Genomic DNA, 21,182 nt, shown 5'->3' with positions numbered 1-21,182 from the left:
CTTGAAAATGGCTCCCTCCCTATCACTTCTATCTCACTGCCTACAGTTACACCTATATTATATATGATAAAGAGATAGTGAAGGTGAAATTGGCAAATTTGAACCTGCCAGGTTTAAAAATATTACAAGCAATATCTGCAGAAATCAGACACACAAATCCAAACTGATCTCCTGTCTTGTCATTTTGACTGTAGTTACTGTAATGTTTTCCAAAAAATTGGTCATAAAATTGCCCCTCTACAGACCAATGGGACCATTCGTCTGCTGGTGGAAATCACAGCACCAAAGAATAGAATTTGTCCATCATCACACCCAGAGTTTAAGGTACTGATGAGTCCACTAAAAAAGCATTAAAATTAGGATACAATGCTGAATTATAGATGAATAAAGATCTATGATATGAGGAATAGATAATTACTTGATAGACATTGTTTCAAGTTGTTATTTGAAAATGGTGCAATTTCCTTGATGCAGCCCAACATCCAACCTTAGTAGATAGATATATTTTATATATTTATCATTTGGACAATTAGTGTATGAATTACATGAAATGATATAACCTGAAACATATGGGAGTTTATGCAGTGTGACATCATAGACACTTCAGTCAGAGATGTGCACTCTTTTATCTCAACAGCAAAACCTACCAGACCTGAACACTCCCAGAAAAAAAGGTACTGAGAGTCACTGGTGTGTTACCATCACATCACTGGGGTACGTCAAGGGTACATCTTCAGTAGCTTTAGTTAAGAAACATAATTGTATTATAGTTTTTTTTTTTTCAAGTTGCATTGACATGCAGATGCATGTGTATACTTATTTTAGAAATAAGTAAATACGAGTGAAAGGTAGGAAGTTAAATAAATAAATAAATAAATAACATTTGCAATCATATGTGCTGTACATAGCTGTTCTATTCCAGAGTGGCTATCACTGTAAAACATGTAGAAATTACAGTAAAAAACTATCAAATAGCAACAGTAAAAGACTATGAAGTCCAAAATACTATTTCAGTGTAATTGATACATTAAATTACCTTAAATCAGGAAACAATAAATAACTTTAATTTTTACTGCTATATTGTGTAGAAAATACACAATTTAACTGTGAAAATATAAAATTTGGGTGAAATTAATGGGGAAAATACTGTAATGTCATGAAGAAGTAATTACCTTAAAATTGACGGTGTAATTCTTCATTGTACAACATCCAACTTGCTAAATGTTGGGCAAATTTTAAAAATATAGTTGGCCCAACTTTCTCATGATGGTTTAAGTTAACTGATTTAACAATCTGTACTGAGTTCAGGACTGTCTCATAGCACACACACTGCATCAACTTACAATTTCAAGTAAGACAAAATGTAACATTTTTATATGAGTTCTAGTATCTGGGCGGCTCTGGGGTTCAGCAAACTGACCCAGTAGAATCCACCCGATTCTCTATAAACACAGAGATACATAATGGAGTATATCAAACCCAGTGTACAAAACATATAAATACATATAAGTATTTTTTGCTGCAGAAGTTAACAATAACAGCCATTAGTGACTCTATTTGGTTTACATTGTACATTCTCTGGAGCTTTAACCCTAATGTTAGCTAACAAGCTAATGGGCTAATAACCCAGCTAACATGAAGAGTTGAATAAGAGTTTTGGCACACCACAATCAGGACAGGTACAGGTCAGCAACTGATGCTTTGGCAAAAATAACTTTATATTGCAGATTCCATACTGAGGAGGATTCTACCTGTACTGCGGCAGATTCCACCCATACTGAGGCAGATTCCACCCATACTTAGGCAGATTCCACCCGTACTGAGGATGATTCCACCCATACTTAGGTCCAAGCTCTTCATCACAGAGACGGGAAGTGCGTGCTTAGAGCAATTTCTGGAAACTTTGGAAGGCTTCAACACGTTTGGTAAGTAAACTTAATTTATTTGATGTACCAACAGTTTTTCAGTCAAACATTTACTCAAACCTAATGCTATGATTGGTCATTGTCTTTTTTTTCTTGTTGAGTCTCCAGTCTTATCTTGAGTCTTATTCTGTGATTAAACAGCAGTTTCTCTACACTTCACAGTGTTTGAACTATATGAATGTGCTGAAGTATGGATGATCAGATCTGCCAAAATGAAAAATAAATAAAATTAAGAAATAAATATCTCAGTAAATTAACCAATAAATACAAACAACTAAATAAAGTATATATTGCTTATTTTTTTATTGTAATTATACACATTTCCTTTTTCAGCAGCTATATTTCTCAATTTATTCATTTCTGTATTTTTTTTATAAATGCCTCTGTTCATTTTTATTTTTTTTTCTGTATCTATATTTTTAACAGTTGTTCGCTTTATTTATTGATTCATTTTTTTTTCATTAAAGCATTATTTATTTCTGTATTTCTTCGTTCATATGATAATGAGGGGGCGCATTTTTCATGTTCAGGCTTGGCAATCAAGCCCAGCAGGAGAAAAGTTGATTAAACTGTTCTTTCACTCCATAAAGAACTGCAGTGTCACGAACAGACAAACCTGCCAATAAATAACTTTCCATGGCTTCCACAGGCAGCATGTGAGCAGGGCGTCCGAATGTCTGAGTGATCTGAATTTTGCAGAAAAAGACGATGAACCACCTCCTCCAGAGTTCTGAACACTACAGGGTGGACCTCTGAATCAGCAGATCAGCAAAATGGAACAAACTGTCTCCACAGCCTCCACAGGAAAGAGTGAATAATCCGTACCTGCATTTTCAGCCAGATCAGCCGAGACTCTCAGATCTCTGACTGTAAGCAGCCATTACTGTACTGTGTTGTCCTTAGTTACCACTGATAGAGCAAGACATGAACAAAATAAATGAATAGAAAAAAGAAAATAATGTTAATAAAGAAATGTATAAATAACAAAAAAATAAATACAAACGTTAGTGAGAAGGGGAAATTACTAAACAGACATAAGTAAATGCAGACATATTAATTAATGTAATGATTTTATTCATTAATATATAGAATTTATATGTTTTTATTTATTTTCAGATTTATCATCATTATTCTTGGCATTCTAATTCATATATTAATTTACTAAGTCATTTATTTTTACTGAAGGAATTTTTCCATACTGAAGATACCACAGAGTGAAACTGTACAAAGTCAGCTCTGCTGTCTCTCCCAAATAGCCTTTTATTAACTTCAGATATAGTGCTGGGTTTCATAGTGAATAAAACAACAGACAGTTATTATAATTTGATCATTCTGGTGAATTTCAGATTGGTCTGAAAGGACTACTGACTAGGGCTATGGGAAAAACTTGATTATTAGATGCATCGCGATGCGGACGAGAACGATTCTGAATCAATTCATAAATGTCAAAAATCGATTTTCTAAATATTTAATTTATAACGTAATGTTGATGGAACATAAAAAGCGGAGCTTGGAAGTGCGGAAGTGCAGCGCCCGGACAGTCTGTGATGGCACATAACAAAAACACAACTGGATGAGCGAGACATCCGACCGGCTCCCTCTGCATTAAAGCCAGGTTAGGTCAGGAATCACAACACAAGTGATAAGAAGAGCCATTTTGTCCTCTTCACAAAAATCAAACCACCTTGGCAGCCACAACATTTAATGCCCAGTATGTCTCAGTGTGTGCTAATGTCCTAGTATAGGCTAAAAAATATGAACGAAATTGTAGACTTACTTTGCACTGTGACAAGCTTTAGCTATAGCCGCTTTCGTCCGCTCTCCATCAGAAAACTTTTCCTCAGAATTAGAGCAGCTTATTGTAAAATGTCTGTCAATGTCTTTTACGAGGCTGAAGTCGCTTCTCATTCTCCAGCTTCTTGTTCGAATTTTCCCATTCCACCTTAAATTCTGCCTGAGGCGCCAAATGTAGCTGCTGCACCATTTAAGGTGGAACGGGACAATTTGAAAGAGAAGCAACTTCATCTTCACAACTTTTTTGTCATGACTCCCTCCAGCCCTGACACCTCAATGGACTCCATCTCCCAGAATCCTCTGGGAGATCATGTGACTCATGACCTTCCACCCTGCACCAATCACCGTTCAGCTTCCCCTGAATACTAATCTGTTGCACCTGTTCTTGTCTTTGTTTGCCTAGTTAGAGTAGTATAAAGCTCGGGCTTTTAGTTAAACTCATTGCGAGGTATTGCATTTTTCGTGAGCTACTGAGCGGTCACTTTGGTTATTGTTTTTCTGGATCCTGACTACCTTTCTGTGTTTTGGACTTTGCCCTTTGGACTCTGTTTGCCTGGTGATGTTTGTTTGCTTGTATTTTCTGTCTTTTTTGGATTTGACCTATGCCTGTTTTTCAACTACGATTTTGGATCACGATTTTACAAGTAAAGCCTTTTTCTCTTTTTTCATCCGCGAGCGTCTGAATCATTCTGGCACATTACGTTTTTACTGTTTGACAGTCTCTCGTTGCAGATTTAATGTTCCAGGAAACCAACTGCGCCACTTATAAATGCGAATAAGTCCACTTGCCTCCAAATGTTCGTCTTAAATCTCTGCCTTTTCGTAGCTACTAGCCAGGCGAGACTTCGCTGCTATGTGACCTGCAGTCTTCTCAGTTGTTGAGAACCAGGGCTTTTGCGCTATGTTGCACACTTTGGAGCCGAGATTCAGTGTCCAGTCTTGAAAATATTTTACTGACACAGTGACCCCTGACTCTCTACAACAAGACCAAAACCGAAGTTATAAAGTCACTGAATTGAACGGGCAGGACGGCTGTAACATGTGCTGCGTGGAAATCCATTACCACTGGATCTTATGTCACCCTAACAGTGCATTTTATCGCAGATTAGTGGCAGCAGCGTCTCAAACAAGAGCAGTGAATGAGAGCCTTCTAGATCACTTCCATTTGATTCATTAATAAAAGATATTGGAAGTAAATGCATTACAGATCATTACAAATATTTTGCTTTAAAACTACCGAGTCCTCACAAAGTGAAAAAATAGAAATCCTGTATAGAAAAAAAAAGATGCATCAAGATGCATCAAGATGCATCGATAACCGTTTTATAATCACATCGCAGCCCTCTGAATCGTAATCAAATCGTGAGGTGCCTAAAGATTCCCTCCCCTACTACTGACAGACTTCATACGACCTGTTCAACATCCAAAACAGGAAAAGCTGCTACTCAGAAAGAAAAGAAAGTAGAATTCACTTCACTGTTAAGAAACAAAAGTTTTAGACAAACTTTCCTACATTAAACTCTGTCACAGCTTCATCTATCGGACAGAATTCATGATTTTTGTGTTTTGTTGAAGTCTGACACACCAAACACACAGACTGCTGATCATCCAGACAGAAGAGTTTGAGTTTCTCATTGTGCAGAATACAGAGCACCTCAGACCCTGCTGAAGACCTCTGACTCCTGCTCTCTAGAAAAGACTCACAAAGGTTCTTCAGTGCAAGATTAAAGGGAGGATCATCTTTAGAGGATCTTCTTCTACAAAACAGACATTTTTGAGGTCTTTTAGTTTCCCAGAACTGCTGCAGACAGGTTTTACACACACTGTGGCTACATGACAGAACAACAGGATCCCTGAAGATTTCACAGCACACACAGCATTAAAGATGCTCCACTGGTAGCTTAAAGATGCCATTTTCTCCAATGACTACTGGTCTCTTCTTCTAATGGTTTCTCCTTTCATGATGTCACTTTCACTTTATGGGTTTCTGTACTGACCTCAGCAGAAGTGTTCAGAATCAGTCACTGTGGTCCTTCATCTCACTGTCTTCAGAAGTCAGATTTAAAAAGTCAAAGTCATTAGATGAGTGTTTTTATCAGCAATTCTCAGACAAGATAAGATAAAATGAACCGTGAGGATCAGCAGAGGGACAGTATGAGGTTCAGTTTCCTCCAGCAGGTAGTCTGTGTAGTGGAGGAGGAGTTATGAAAGGGAGGAGCTGAATTATCCTTTTTATCCTTTGGATGCTCTTGTAATTCATTTAAAACCCTAAGTTTGTAGGTTGTTTTTCCTGGTATGTTAATGTTGTTTTTAAATAACAGAACCACAGACAAAGTAAAATGTTTTATTAAATGTTATATTTTTTATGTTAATTATTCCATTTTGCAGTTCAGTCTTATTTTTCAGTTATTTCATGATTTCTTAATCACATAATTAATTACATAATGAGCTCTTTATATTACATAATCAAAAGGCAAAAACATTCTGTGGAGAGTTTCTCAAAAAGATTGTTCTTTTTTTTTGCAATTTTTTTTCTCTCCAAATGTTTATATTAATATTTTATATAACCCATTACATTTAGCAGTTTATTTTATGTGTTCATTTTGAGCACATATAACTTTGCATCCAGCAATTTTTTAAACAGTTAAGTCAAAACTGTCAGATCACTAATGATGTAACACTACTGACTACACTTTACACCAGTGGCAGCATGACTTGACTTCCTGTTTGCACTGCAGTTTAAACCAACCCAGTCTCAAAGAAAATACACTCATATACAACTTAACTGTAGCACCTGAAATACGTTGAAGATCAACGTTCTGTTATAAGAATATGATGTTTGTCAAATTATCAGACTTCAGTCTTAAAAGATTCTACATAGAATTTATCCAGTGAAGCAGAAATAAAAGATGAAAACTATGAAACTGTTGTCCATCCCTTTTTTCATTGCCTAAAGCCTATTAGACCTTTTTGGATAGATAGTATCTAATTTTCTTACAAGGAAACGTAATAAAGCAATTAAACTTGTTTGATGTAATATTTTAATGTTAACTAGAGAAAACTGAGGTTAATGTATACTTTATTGTAAAAGTTTTCTTTATAATAGGAAAATATAACATTCACAGGGGAAACCGGTTTATATTATAGTCAAAAAACATACATTAATCTACTTGTAAGTTATGTTCATATTGAAGAAACTCTTTGTTTCAAGTTGTAAGTAAAAAAAAAAAAAGACTATCTTTGCATATAGACTATTTAATGTTTTTTTGAGAAATTTCCATGGGGCTCAGATCAGTGTTGAGATCTATGGTTTTACACAAATTAAATTACATTAATTATACTAAAAATGTTTAATGTTAAATTCAGTATAATATCTTTAATGTTTATTATTATTATTATTATATATGTATATATATATATTTTTTTTAATTATTATTCATTTCTATTAAACCATTAGTATATTTTCCTGTTATTTGAAACATTGGATGCAAAGGCAACAGAAATGCTATGCGAATGATGCTCAGCACATCATCTTTGTGAAAAAAAGGGCTTGTTTGCAACTAAATATGGAAAACTGTCTAAAAAAATGTTAATTTGTTTTTTTATTTTATTTTATTATTTCACTATCATTTCAAATAAGCTCTGATTGTTCCTCCTCATCTTGTTTTTGCAAAACAATAATTGCTTAAGATTTCATAATAAAGATGTATAAGGATTTCTTATCAAAATATCAGGTCCCATCATCTTGTAACCAATGACATTGAGACTCGTTCTTTTTCTACTTTTATTATCATCTAAATATTCTAGCAAAGTGCTGCACAATTCTGCTCCATTAAAGGAAAAATAAGACTACAAGTCAAATAACGTTAAACTGGACACCAGATTTAAAAAGAAAAAGAAGGGAAAAGAGGATCACATTACTTTGAATTGCGCTGCTCTGCAAAAATCTCACCATAGCTTTTTAGGAGTTCTTCATTTGTTGGGGTGTTAATCATTCAGACTCTTTATAAAATATTTAGTTTCTACTGAAAAAAAAACATCAAACTTAGATGCAATTTTGAAAAAAAAAATATGAATACAGAATTATTATGTCTTTATTTACTCACTAATGTGTGAATTTGATCCCCTGCATGAGAAGCCAATCAGGAAGTGACATCTTTGACCTCACTGAAAACAGCAGGACGACTGGTTCAGTTTATATATACTCTCAGTGTGTGATTGAGGAGGTTATTTAGGGTGTGTTTATTTAAGTAGGCTGTGTGTGGTGTGTGATAAAATGGAAGGTTTGTGGTCTTTGTCATTAAGTACATTAACTTTATTGAAGACTGTATTTGAGTAGAATATCTGAGGTTTGTATTTAAGGAGATTATCTGTGGTGTTTTAATGTAAATAGAGTATCTATGGTGTTTGATCTGTGGTGTTTTATCAGTGGTGTTAGCAGATTATCTGTGATGGGTGAAAGTAAATTATTTGTGGTGTGATTGAGTAGATCATCTGTGATGTGTGAAAGAGTAGATTATCTGAGGTGTTTGCATTTAAGTAGATTTCTTTGTGGTGATTTTATGTAAGTAGACTATCTATGCTGTTTGATCAGTGGTGTTTTATCAATGGGATGTGAAAGAATGAATTATCTGTGGTGTGTGTGACTGAGCAGATTATCTTTGGTGTGTGACAGGATAAATTATCTGTGGTGTGTGATTGAGTAGATTATCTATGGTGTGTGACTGAGTAGATTATCTGTGGCATGTGAAAGAATAAATTATCCCTGGTGTGTTAACGACTAAACATATGTGTTCTTATGTAAGTAGACTATCTATGCTGTTTGATCAGTGGTGTTTTATCTATGTGGTCTGAAAGAATAAATTATCTGTGGTGTGTGTGACTGAGTAGATTATCTGTGGTGTGTGACTGAGAAGATTATCTGTGGCGTGTGACTGAGAAGAATATCTGTGTGTCTGACTGAGTAGATTATCTGTGGTGTGTGAAAGAGTATGTTATGCGTGATTGAATAGATTATCTGTGGCATGTGATCGAGTAGATTATGTGTAGCGTGTAACTGAGTAGATTATCTGTGGCCTAAGAAAGAGAAGACTATCTGTGTTATGAAAAGGTAAATTATTTGTGATGTGTGAAAGAGTACATTATGTGTGACTGAATAAATTATCTTTGGCGTGTGACTGAGTAAATTATCTATGATGTGTGTGAATTATATGTGTTGTCTGAATGAGTGTACTATCTGTGGTGTGTGAAAGAGTAAATTATCTGTGGCATATGACTGAGTAGATTATCTGTGGTGTGTGAGAGGATGAATTATCTGTGGTGTGTGAGTGTGTAGATTATCTTTGGCGTGTGACTGAGTAGATTATCTTTGGTGTGTGACTGAGTAGAGTATCTTTGGCGTGTGACTGAGAAGATTATCTTTGGCATGTAACTGAGTAAATTATCTGTGGTGTTTGACCGTGTAGATTATCTTTGGTATGTGATTGAGGAGATTATCTTTGACATGTGACTGAGTAGAGTATCTGTGGTGTGTGACTTGAGTAGATTATCTGTGGTGTGTGACTGAGTAGATTATCTGTGGCATGTGACTGAGAAGAATATCTGTTGTGTCTGACTGAGTAGATTATCTGTGGTGTGTGAAAGAGTGAATTATATGTGGTGTGTAAAAGAGTATGTTATGCATGATTGAATAGATTATCTGTGGCATGTGATCGAGTAGATTATGTGTAGTGTGTAACTGAGTAGATTATCTGTGGCCTAAGAAAGAGAAGACTATGTGTGTTATGAAAAGGTAAATTATTTGTGATGTGTGAAAGAGTACATTATGTGTGACTGAGTAAATTATCTTTAGCGTGTGACTGAGTAAATTATCTATGATGTGTGTAAATTATATGTTTTGTCTGAATGAGTGTATTATCTGTGGTGTGTGAGTGTGTAGATTATCTTTGGCGTGTGACTGAGTAAATTATCTTTGGTGTGTGACTGAGTAGAGTATCTTTGGCGTGTGACTGAGAAGATTATCTTTGGCATGTAACTGAGTAAATTATCTGTGGTGTTTGACTGTGTAGATTATCTTTGGTATGTGATTGAGGAGATTATCTTTGACATGTGACTGAGTAGAGTATCTGTGGTGTGTGACTTGAGTAGATTATCTGTGGTGTGTGACTGAGTAGATTATCTGTGGCATGTGACTGAGAAGAATATCTGTTGTGTCTGACTGAGTAGATTATCTGTGGTGTGTGAAAGAGTGAATTATATGTGGTGTGTAAAAGAGTATGTTATGCATGATTGAATAGATTATCTGTGGCATGTGATCGAGTAGATTATGTGTAGTGTGTAACTGAGTAGATTATCTGTGGCCTAAGAAAGAGAAGACTATGTGTGTTATGAAAAGGTAAATTATTTGTGATGTGTGAAAGAATACATTATGTGTGACTGAGTAAATTATCTTTAGCGTGTGACTGAGTAAATTATCTATGATGTGTGTAAATTATATGTGTTGTCTGAATGAGTGTATTATCTGTGGTGTGTGAATGTGTAGATTATATTTGGCGTGTGACTGAGTAGAGCGTCTTTGGCGTGTGACTGAGAAGATTATCTTTGGCATGTAACTGAATGATTATCTTTGGCATGTGACTGAGTAGATTATCTTTGGCATGTGGCTGAGTAGAGTATCTGTGGTGTGTGACTTGAGTAGATTATCTTTGGTGTGTGACAGTAAATTATCTTTGGTGTGTGATTAAGTAGACTATCTACAGTGGGTGATTAAATGAATTATCTGGGGCATGTGATTGAGTAGATTATCTATGGTGTGTGATTGAGTAGATTATCTGTGGCATGTGAAAGAATAAATTATCCCTGGTGTGTTAACGACTAAACATATGTGTTCTTATGTAAGTAGACTATCTATGCTGTTTGATCAGTGGTGTTTTATCAATGGGGTCTGAAAGAATAAATTATCTGTGGTGTGTGTGAATGAGTAGATTATCTGTGGTGTGTGACTGAGTAGATTATCTGTGGCGTGTGACTGAGAAGATTATCTGTGTGTCTGACTGAGTAGATTATCTGTGGTGTGTGAAAGAGTGAATTATATGTGGTGTGTAAAAGAGTATGTTATGCGTGATTGAATAGATTATCTGTGGCATGTGATCGAGTAGATTATGAGTAGCGTGTAACTGAGTAGATTATATGTGGCCTAAGAAAGAGAAGACTATCTGTGTTATGAAAAGGTAAATTATTTGTGATGTGTGAAAGAATACATTATGTGTGACTGAGTAAATTATCTTTGGCGTGTGTAAATTATATGTGTTGTCTGACTGAGTGTATTATCTGTGGTGTGTGAAAGGGTAAATTATCTGTGGCATATGACTGAGTAGATTATCTGTGGTGTGTGACAGGATAAATTATCTGTGGTGTGTGACTGAGTAGATTATCTGTGGTGTGTGACTGGGTAGAGTATCTGTGGTGTGTGACTGAGTAGAGTATCTGTGGTGTGTGACTGAGTAGATTATCTGTGGCATGTGACTGAGTAAATTATCTGTGGTGTGACTGAGTAGATTATCTGTGGCGTGTCACTGAGTAGAGTATCGGTGGTGTCTGACTGTTAATTTTCTAAGGCATTTGACTGAGTATCTGCAGTGTGTGAAGGGGTAAATTATCTGTGGCATGTGACTTAGTAGATTATCTGTGGTGTGTGACTGAGTAGAGTATCTGTGGCGTTTGACTGAGTAGAGTATCTGTGGCGTGTGACTTAGTAGATTATCTGTGGCGTGTGACTGAGTAGATTATCTATGGCGTGTAACTGAGTAAATTATCTGTAGTATGTGACTGAGTAGATTATCTGTGGTGTGTGACTGAGTAGATCATCTTTGGTTTGTGACTGATTAGATTATCTGTGGCGTGTGACTGAGTGGATTATCTGTGGCGTGTGACTGAGTAGATTATCTGTGGCGTGTGACTGAGTAGAGTATCTGTGGCGTGTGACTGAGTAGATTATCTGTGGCGTGTGACTGAGTAGACTATCTGTGGCGTGTGACTGAGTAGATTATCTGTGGCGTGTGACTGAGTAGAGTATCTGTGGTGTGTGACTGAGTAGAGTATCTGTGGCGTTTGACTGAGTAAAGTATCTGTGGCATGTGATTTAGTAGATTATCTGTGGCGTGTGACTGAGTAGATTATCTGTGGCGTGTGACTGAGTAGATTATCTATGGCGTGTAACTGAGTAAATTATCTGTAGCATGTGACTGAGTAGAGTATCTGTGGCGTTTGACTGAGTAGAGTATCTGTGGCGTGTGATTTAGTAGATTATCTGTGGTGTGTGACTGAGTAGAGTATCTGTGGCGTGTGATTTAGTAGATTATCTGTGGCGAGTGACTGAGTAGATTATCTTTGGCGTGTAACTCAGTACATTATCTGTGGTGTGTGACTGAGTAGATCATCTTTGGTTTGTGACTGATTAGATTATCTGTGGCGTGTGACTGAGTGCATTATCTGTGGCGTGTGACTGAGTAGATTATCTGTGGCGTGTGACTGAGTAGACTATCTGTGGCGTGTGACTGAGGAGATTATCTGTGGCGTGTGACTGAGAAGATTATCTGTGGTGTGTGACTGAGTAGAGTATCTGTGGCGTTTGACTGAGTAGAGTATCTGTGGCGTGTGATTTAGTTGATTATCTGTGGCGTGTGACTGAGTAGACTATCTGTGGCGTGTGACTGAGTAGATTATCTGTGGCGTGTGACTGAGTAGACTATCTGTGGCGTGTGACTGAGTAGATTATCTGTGGCGTGTGACTGAGTAGAGTATCTGTGGTGTGTGACTGAGAAGATTATCTGTGGTGTGTGACTGAGTAGAGTATCTGTGGCGTTTGACTGAGTAGAGTATCTTTGGCGTGTGATTTAGTAGATTATCTGTGGCGTGTGACTGAGTAGAGTATCTGTGGCGTGTGATTTAGTAGATTATCTGTGGCGTGTGATTTAGTAGATTATCTGTGGCGTGTGACTGAGTAGATTATCTGTGGCGTGTGACTGAGTAGATTATCTGTGGCGTGTGACTGAGTAGACTATCTGTGGCGTGTGACTGAGTAGAGTATCTGTGGTGTGTGACTGAGAAGATTATCTGTGGCGTGTGACTGAGTAGAGTATCTGTGGCGTTTGACTGAGTAGAGTATCTGTGGCGTGTGATTTAGTAGATTATCTGTGGCGTGTGACTGAGTAGAGTATCTGTGGCGTGTGATTTAGTAGATTATCTGTGGCGTGTGACTGAGTAGATTATCTTTGGCGTGTAACTGAGTACATTATCTGTGGTGTGTGACTGAGTAGATAACTGAGTACATTATCTGTGGTGTGTGACTGAGTAGATCATCTTTGGTTTGTGACTGATTAGATTATCTGTGGCGTGTGACTGAGTAGATTATCTGTGGCGTGTGACTGAGTAGATCATCTTTGGTTTGTGACTGATTAGATTATCTGTGGCGTGTGACTGAGTAGATTATCTGTGGCATGTGACTGAGTAGAGTGTCTGTGGCGTGTGACTGAGTAGATTATCTGTGGCATGTGACTGAGTAGACTATCTGTGGCGTGTGACTGAGTAGATTATCTGTGGTGTGCGACTGAGAAGATTATCTGTGGTGTGTGACTGAGTAGATTATCTGTGGTGTGTGACTGAGTAGAGTATCTTTGGCGTGTGACTGAGTAGATTAATAGACTACTACTATTAATAGACACTTAGATTATCATTTATTAGACTGTTTATTAGTTTTATCTTTATCAGTTTTGGTTTCTTCTCACTGCTTCGTTTCCTATAAATAGACTTCGTGTAAACGTTGTGTTTCTGATTATATTCTACACTACAGTCGTTTTCCTTTGGTCACAATTCTGTTCAATCATAAAGAAGATTAAAGTCCTCTGTTCAGCTGTTGGTGTAATCTGTGCACTGATGAAGCAGCAGAGAAGAAATACTTAGTCTGTCCTGATCAATCAGACTAAACTTGTCTGATCTCACTGATCAAAGATAGAACAGAAAATATTCAAACTCTCCAAAAAATAGAAACTGCAGAAAAAACTAATTAATTTAAAAACAACTTGCATTTAAAACACATTTATCAGACACATCAAAGCTGCAAGTGGAGCTACATAGTGAGTGTGATAAATGGTCACTCTGTGTTTGGAGATTTATAAAATGTGTTTCTTCATTTGAGAGCAGAGACACTGTGTCCTGAATTGAGTGGAAGAAACTAAGAAAAGCTGTGAAAGAACGAATGAAAAACACTTTGTTTATTATGACTTTCAGTTACTAGTTAACAAACAGTTTAAACAGATAGAAGCCAAACTTAAAATAACCTGAAATGTGGTCAGATTATTAAACCAGTCAGTTTATTACACTTATCTATTAAACTTTCAGTTTATTACATTATTCTTTAATTAATTAAATCAAGACTTAAGTGAGTTATTACAAGATTTAGTGTGTTATTACATTACGTGATTTAAATTTTTCTCTATTTATTTTATAATGTAATAAACAGTGTATTATGTAATATCTCACTACATTGTGTGTTACAGTGTTTATTATATTATTGGAGGAGGATTTTATTACATTATCAGCATTTATTACATTATGTGTTTGTATAATATTTGTGTTATTACACTGTGTGTGTTGGGTCAGTCTGTCTCTGGGTGTGAGGGTCACTGCTTTAGACAGATCTCCTCCATTTGATCTGCTGGATGATCTTTACATGATGCTGTGGGATAATATTCAATACACAACATGCATTCAGTTTATAATATAATGCAGTTTATTTCACACAGTAAACTATTAAGGTGTGTGTTGGTTAGAAGATCAGTGAAGGTCACTTTCCCCCTGTCCCAGTCCAGCTGCACTCTGACCCTCTGCAGCTTCTCTTTAGGTGTGAAGGAGAGAACTGACTGTCCTGGACAGCGTATCCAGATTGTATTACCGCTTTTACTGTAACCCAGACTCCACACTGAACCCCAGAAAGAGTCTCCTCTTCTTGTTCCAGACTCTGGTATCACACCCAGTTCCCAGCTATCACTGTCTCCAACCTTTATGCCCCAGCAGTGTGTCCCTGAGTTAAAACCCTCAGAACCCAGAACACACCAGGTCTTTTAAAATCTCTCTGGATTATCAGGAAGTGATGATCTCTGGTTTCTGTCTTCTACAGCAGTGAGATCATCAGACAGGTGGAGGTGTGGATGTGCAGTGTTGGGGTCCAGAGTAATTACAATTACAATACCATTACAAAAATTACAATTATTATATTATCATGAATTATAAAAACTTTCTCTCTTGATCAAATGACAAGGTAAAATCTAATCTCAACACATTTACTTAATACCTGAAATCAAATTAATTCAGGAATATCAATTCATTCATTCATTTTTATCTGTTTTGCTCCTGTATGGGGATTAATTAAATCTTTTTGTGGTTAATTGATCTATTGTTTTGTTTTTTTTTTTTGTCATTACGTAATACTGATCTATATGTTATTATATCTATTATCTATATTATTGTCACTATGATATATAAATAACTATTTATAAACTACATTATTCTGGTTTGCTGTGCAGAGAACAATTAATTTGGTTTTGATCAGATAAAAAATTTAATATGAAGACACGCTGCAAAAAAGCCCCCTTCAGCACACTGACTAAATATATTATTTACTCAGATTTTTATTATAAAATCATGAAGTTTTTCACTGGATTTTCACTGGCTAGCTAACATTAGCATTACGTGCAATCTGTAGTGATTGTTATCTAGAATTAGGGAACATTTAGAGCTGTAGATGAGTTTGTACATCCTCACCTGATCTGCTCTGACATGACCAATAATAATAATAATAATAATAATAATAATAATTATTATTATTATTATTATTATTATTATTATTATTATAACACAAAGTAAATTACATGAATAGTGTTGTGTAATTAGTATAATAACATACTTTTTAATTAATGTATAACTTAGTATTTTTAAGTATTGGTACTTATATTTGCATTTTAATTTGATATATTTGAAAAATATAACAAATAATAATATATGTTAAAATAATACAATTTGCATTTTAGTTTGATTTATTTGTGTCTTGATATTTGTCTCAATTTCAATATAAAATATAATTTTAATGTTGTACTTGGATTAATAACACAATAACAAACATATTTAATTATAAAAATAATGTATTTTTTATTTAATAATAAAAATGATACTTAAATGTAAAAAAGCATAAATATGTTTTGTAACAGTGTAAACTTTAATTAGATTTATTTGTGATTAAACATTGATTCTTCTTTCTTCACTCGAGTATATTTTTATCTCCACACTTCACATTTTATCTGAGTGAGATTTCTGCACAGTACAGTATTCATACTTTCACTTAAGTACAGTTTCAGTGTCCTTTTTACACCCTGAATAAAGAGAACATGATAACATGTTACTAATAGTTTATAAACAGTGTGTCATTAGTGCAGAAGCAGACTGTGTGTGAGAGATCAACCCTAAGAGAAACAGAACTTACTGTACTGGAGAATCTCCTGCATGTTCTCCCACACTCTGAACTTCAGGTTGGAAAGGTGTTTCACTACATTGATCAGAGCTCCTGATGTCTTCTCTGGATCCTTTGGTGTGAGCTGAGCTCTGAAAATAGAAGATTGTGTGAAATATATCACTGTAGAAACTTTACAGCCTGTAATTTATTTGACTAAATATCAATATTTGATGACATTTATTGTCTCGAGAGTCAATAATTCTGTTGTTTCTGTTAAATAAATATTTCTGCTACTGTTCTCATCACTACAACATTAACACACAATCCTTATTCACCTTCATTTCATTATAATACACTCATATTTACAATAAATACAATATACTGTAGATTTAAATGTAATAATGACTTTAACATTAGATAATAAATAATAATAAAATAATAATAAAATGTGTGATCTGACATTTACTCACTGTTTCTCTGTAGACTTGAAGTTCTGAGAGGGAAACAAAAAGAACATTGTAATTAAAAGTGAAGAGAATTTTCAGGTGTTTTTCATATGAAACACACAAACACCAACAAACAGCCAAGTTAGTGACATTATCTATCATTTCATTCTCAATAAAACTTCACCTTCTAAATAACTACCTAATCAATATTCATTATGTTTATTATTTATAAATAAATCTAATCAGTCAGATGTTGATAAAGTAGTTTGACTGGATGAATTTTGAGAGGCAGGGATCACAAACTAGACCGACGAGCAAAATGCAAACAAATCCATCAACCAATCATCAACAAACAAATGCAGGTGAAGATCTAATGAGGCTCACTTGGAAACACGGCTAAGAATTACAGGAGAACCACCAACAACAGAACCAGAGCCAAACTAACACAACAAGCAGCAGGTTTGTGGATGATGAGGCGGCAGAGCCGGAATGTTCAGAGGATCCAGGAGAGGCTCCACTGATAATCAGATACAGAGTCAGAAGATCTGCTCATTTCTTTCATTTTAATTAACAAAATGAAGTCAGTGGTAATTAGTGTGATTTTGCTAATTCTACTTTGGCTTTGATTGAATTTGCTAACAGTTGTGCAGATTACAGTGTCAGTTATTTGGTTTATTTTACTGCTGTTTGTTTTTGCTACAGTTTAGGTTCCTTTTCTGGGAGACACTGTTCACATCTGAGTGTTACTATATTAGCAATATGCTAACAGACAAGCTAGTCTTCAGTTAATGACTCAGTTTGCCAAGTGTGTTATCACTGTGTGTGCTTAGAGCGCCCTCTGTTGGAATCTGCACTGTAGTACCAAATTCACCTTTCACTTTATATCTCAGCACTGATTATTAACAGAACCAGTACAAGAAACTTCAATATATTATCCAGATTGTTTTAGTGACATTTGCTAATGAATAATTTACACATTTGATCAAATAGCATGTTTTGTACCCAAGATTCATGCTTGTTTTCTGATTTACACGAATCATTAAACACACCTCTACACACCCAAACACTCATATTCAGATCCTGTTTCTGTTTGATGAGCATCTTATGGAGAAAACAATTAAAGCTTCTTATTAACTCAAGCTGTGATCAGCTATCAGGTCAGATCTTTGGGGTGGCAAAATGTAGCAGCTGCCACATCCTTCGTATTGCTGACCACCCCAATTCTGCAGCACTTAAAATATGATGTCATATTGTATTAAGCATAAAGTTCTAAAATGGGCAAGAGTATTATGGGGAAAAAACTATTATCAGTTAATTAGGTGTCATATCATTCATTCACATGGACACAAGAATTCAAGATGCCCCTTGTTTGCACAGGCCACTATCAAACTGCAGTGCAGTCGGCTGAGGAGAGGGTGAGTACAAATGAAAACAGAGCCTTTCAGAGTAAAATTTCTCCTGAAAAAGTGAGTCATTTATAAAATTAAATCCAGTATTCATATCGATATCATAACACAACTACATACACAGCACTTATAGTTCAGTGATGAACACACACACAAGCGTGTGCAGAGACGTTGTAAAGGAGGAGACAGGACACTGGATGGAAAAGAATTGGAAAGCTCATTCAACATGGCATCAGTTTATTAGGAAAGCCCCACCTCCAATAAAATGAGCCAATCAGCTTGCTGGTTAAGCCGCTAGCGAAGCTCCCCTTCTTTGAGGAGGTATGCGCATGCGCAGTAGCCAGAACAAGCTGAAAAATCGTTTTTTTATGTGACTGGAAATAACTGCCCAGGGATGTTGTAAAGATAGCCGTCAAGAGGACAGTTTTCCCTATAAGGACTTTGTGTCATTAGCTATATAACTAACTTCTTAGCTTGAAAGTTAAATGAATAACTATATTTACACTGGAGTTGCATTCATTCCACAGTTAACATTCACTTTCTGAACTGCAGTTAAATTCATCTCAAGACAAATTCTCGGCCCTGCAGTCGACCTTAGGAACTGCTGCTATCAAGCTTTTTGTTTGTTGTGCCTGCGCTGAGTGGACACATGCTTTACAGTGGTAAGCAGTGTTGGTGTGGTAAATGTAAAAGAGCTTTTTCATTCATGTGAATAGTCCGGCTAATGTTGGTAGAAATCTTGGTAAAGCTATAATTACGCTGTAGAGATATCTACGTGGTGATCCTCCCCTTTCATACTAAAACAAAAAACTCACATTTTTTTTTTCTAAAACAATGATGTTGGTATGGAAAGAGAAAAGAAGTAGTTTTTTTTTGTGTGTGTGACAGAAACAAAGAAAAAAAGAAGAAAGAAAGATTCTTACCTGTAAGAATAGAACATCCTCAGCTTCCATTTCCTTCTCTATGTTTCTGATTGTGTCTGAAAGAGATGATATTTCTCCATTCATCTCCTCAATCTTCCTCCTCATCATCTGATTCTTCTGCTCCTCTTCCTCCTTCAGTGCAGCTATCCTTGCTGCTTCTTCATCTCTTAGAAACGGGTGAAGCTTCTCAAACTCCTCCTTTATCTGCCTCTCTGTGTGCTGGGCCTGCGTCTGGAATGAGAGACCATCAGGAAACTCAAACTCTAACAGATGATCTACAAGCATTTACCACCTACAGGAGAAGTGGACACTCATCAGAAACATTACCTCAGCAACATGTTTCACAATTCAAGATGATGTTTCACCTTAATGTGAGCTGCTGTTTGGTCATAGTCTTGTTTAGCTTCCTCTAAGACTTTCCGAGTCTTTTCCAGAGAGTCCAAAATTCTCTTGAGTTTTTCCTGCAATTAAACAGTACTTAAAAAAATGCATTCTATCTCTTTTGAAATATTTGAACATAAAATATAAACCTGGTTACGGTGGTGCTGAGAAGTTTTATAGCTTAGTGAATGAAACAACAGGACATGTTTATGACTTAACTATTCTAGGCCTTGGCCATATCTTCTGCCCTTTGACACACCACACACAGGCTGCTGATCAACCAAACAGAAGAGTTTGAGTTTCTCATTGTGCAGACTGCAGAGCACCTCAGACCCTGCTGAAGATCTCTGACTCCTGCTCTCTAGAAAAGACTCACAAAGGTTCTTCAGTACAAGGTTACGAGGAAGATATTCTTTTAATGATCTTCTTCTGCAAACTGGACATTCTCGAGATCCCTTAGTTTCCCAGAACTTCTGCAGGCAGGTTTTACACACACTGTGGCTACACGACAGAACAACAGGATCCCTGAAGATTTCACAGCACACAGGACAGGAAAGCTCTTCTTCTGAAAGAGGGTTTCTAGCAGCCATTTCCTCCAACTGCTGCTGTGCTGTTTCTCTGTAATGGCTCCTTTAGTCTCCACTTTCTCTTTTAGGACGTCTGTAATGATCAGAGCAGCACAGTTGAGAATCAGCCACCGTAGCCCTTCAACCCACTGAGTGAGTTTTAGCTCCTTTCAGAATCACACATCAAGAAACACATACTGTCACTGTTTAAAAGCTCCTCATTGGTGTCTCTGAATGAAGTGAATGTAGAGTGAAGAAAGATCAGAGAGACAGTAAGAGATTCACTTCCTCCAACAAATGTAAGGAAGTGTAGAGGAGGAGGAGCTTTGAAAAGGAGGAGTCAGTCAGATGTTCTATTCTAACTGTGTGTTTTCTACACTAGATGGCCGCAGTTCAGTAATAACCTGAAACAGGGAGCTCTCAGATGAGTCGATGTTTCTAAATTATTAGTTCATTTCAGCAAACAGAATCCAGGTCTTAAAAATTAAACACGTAAACTATGGGGAAAGATTAATTTTATATTGTAAATACCTTTTGACTCATTTTTCCCCCTGCACAAATTTACATGAATAGTGATACACAAACATTCACTGTATTTTGTCATTTTTCTTGTTGTAGATATTTTTGTTGTTTGTGATCTTCTTCTCCTGCTTCTTCTTCTTCTTCTTCTTCTTCTTCTTCTTATTATTATTATTATTATTACTATTATTATTATTATTATTATTACTATTATTGTTGTTGTTGTTGTTGTTGTTGTTGTTTTTATTGCCACCAGTTCCCCTCCACACCTACAGAGGTCTCTCTCTCCTCAGTGCTGACAAAGAATTAAGGAACTGATCCAGGCCCAGCTTCCCAAATGTACTTTTACTAATAGATCCTTTCAGGAAACCCAGCACTGATTAGTTCAGGAGGGTAAGGTTTGTTCAACACTGCCCCTTCCTGGGACTCTGAAATCAAGCCTCCTTTGAAACTCCAGCCCCAGTCACAGCTGCCTCCGTGCCTTCCCCTCATTTAACCAGCTCCTCTAGATGACACCCACATCCCTTAGCCAGAAACCTATGGAAGTGGAGAAGGCACAGCTAACAGTAGAGGAGAGAAAACGAGGGATTGTTGACTGCATACCCCTCTATTGTTGCTGAGCTGGTCATATGTGCACTTTATGTCTGGGATGTACTAGTGGTGGAGAAGTGACAGATCCCACTTACGGTACTTCGGTTCAACCCCCTCTGCTGTTGA

At 36.3% G+C, this 21,182-nt stretch overlaps 1 protein-coding gene across 2 annotated transcripts; it reads right to left on the bottom strand.

Annotated features, from left to right (window-relative positions):
* Window positions 1–2,385: 2,385 nt before the first annotated feature.
* LOC118802498 (tripartite motif-containing protein 35-like) lies at window positions 2,386–20,227 on the bottom strand. 2 transcript variants are annotated; one of them, XM_036563045.1, is made up of 7 exons: window positions 19,757–20,227; window positions 19,600–19,652; window positions 19,365–19,460; window positions 19,000–19,230; window positions 16,695–16,717; window positions 16,255–16,373; window positions 2,386–2,834 (listed from the first exon to the last, which is right to left on the bottom strand). In XM_036563045.1, exons 1-7 carry the CDS (start codon window positions 19,968–19,970, stop codon window positions 2,806–2,808), a joined length of 765 nt encoding a protein of 254 aa, XP_036418938.1. In that variant the 5' UTR covers window positions 19,971–20,227; the 3' UTR covers window positions 2,386–2,805. The 2 variants fall into 2 exon arrangements, with proteins under 2 accessions (XP_036418938.1, XP_036418936.1); XM_036563043.1 differs by lacking the exon at window positions 2,386–2,834 and adding an exon at window positions 15,899–16,144.
* Between the last annotated feature and the right edge of the window lie 955 nt (window positions 20,228–21,182).

Source organism: Colossoma macropomum, unplaced genomic scaffold (genome assembly GCF_904425465.1).
Source record: "Colossoma macropomum unplaced genomic scaffold, Colossoma_macropomum, whole genome shotgun sequence".
Taxonomy (NCBI): domain Eukaryota; kingdom Metazoa; phylum Chordata; class Actinopteri; order Characiformes; family Serrasalmidae; genus Colossoma; species Colossoma macropomum.
This window is presented reverse-complemented; position numbering and strand designations above follow the sequence as displayed.

Bases quoted from the DNA above. Each gene is read 5' to 3' on its own strand.
- LOC118802498 (XM_036563043.1), bottom strand. From the start codon at position 19,970: ATGGCTGCTAGAAACCCTCTTTCAGAAGAAGAGCTTTCCTGTCCTGTG. The intron at 19,653-19,756 runs GTGAGTCTTTTC...TTGGTTGATCAG, and splicing joins CCTTGTACTGAAGAACCTTT to CAGCCTGTGTGTGGTGTGTC. The intron at 16,374-16,694 runs GTGAGTAAATGT...TTCTATTTTCAG, and splicing joins TTCAAGTCTACAGAGAAACA to AGCTCAGCTCACACCAAAGG.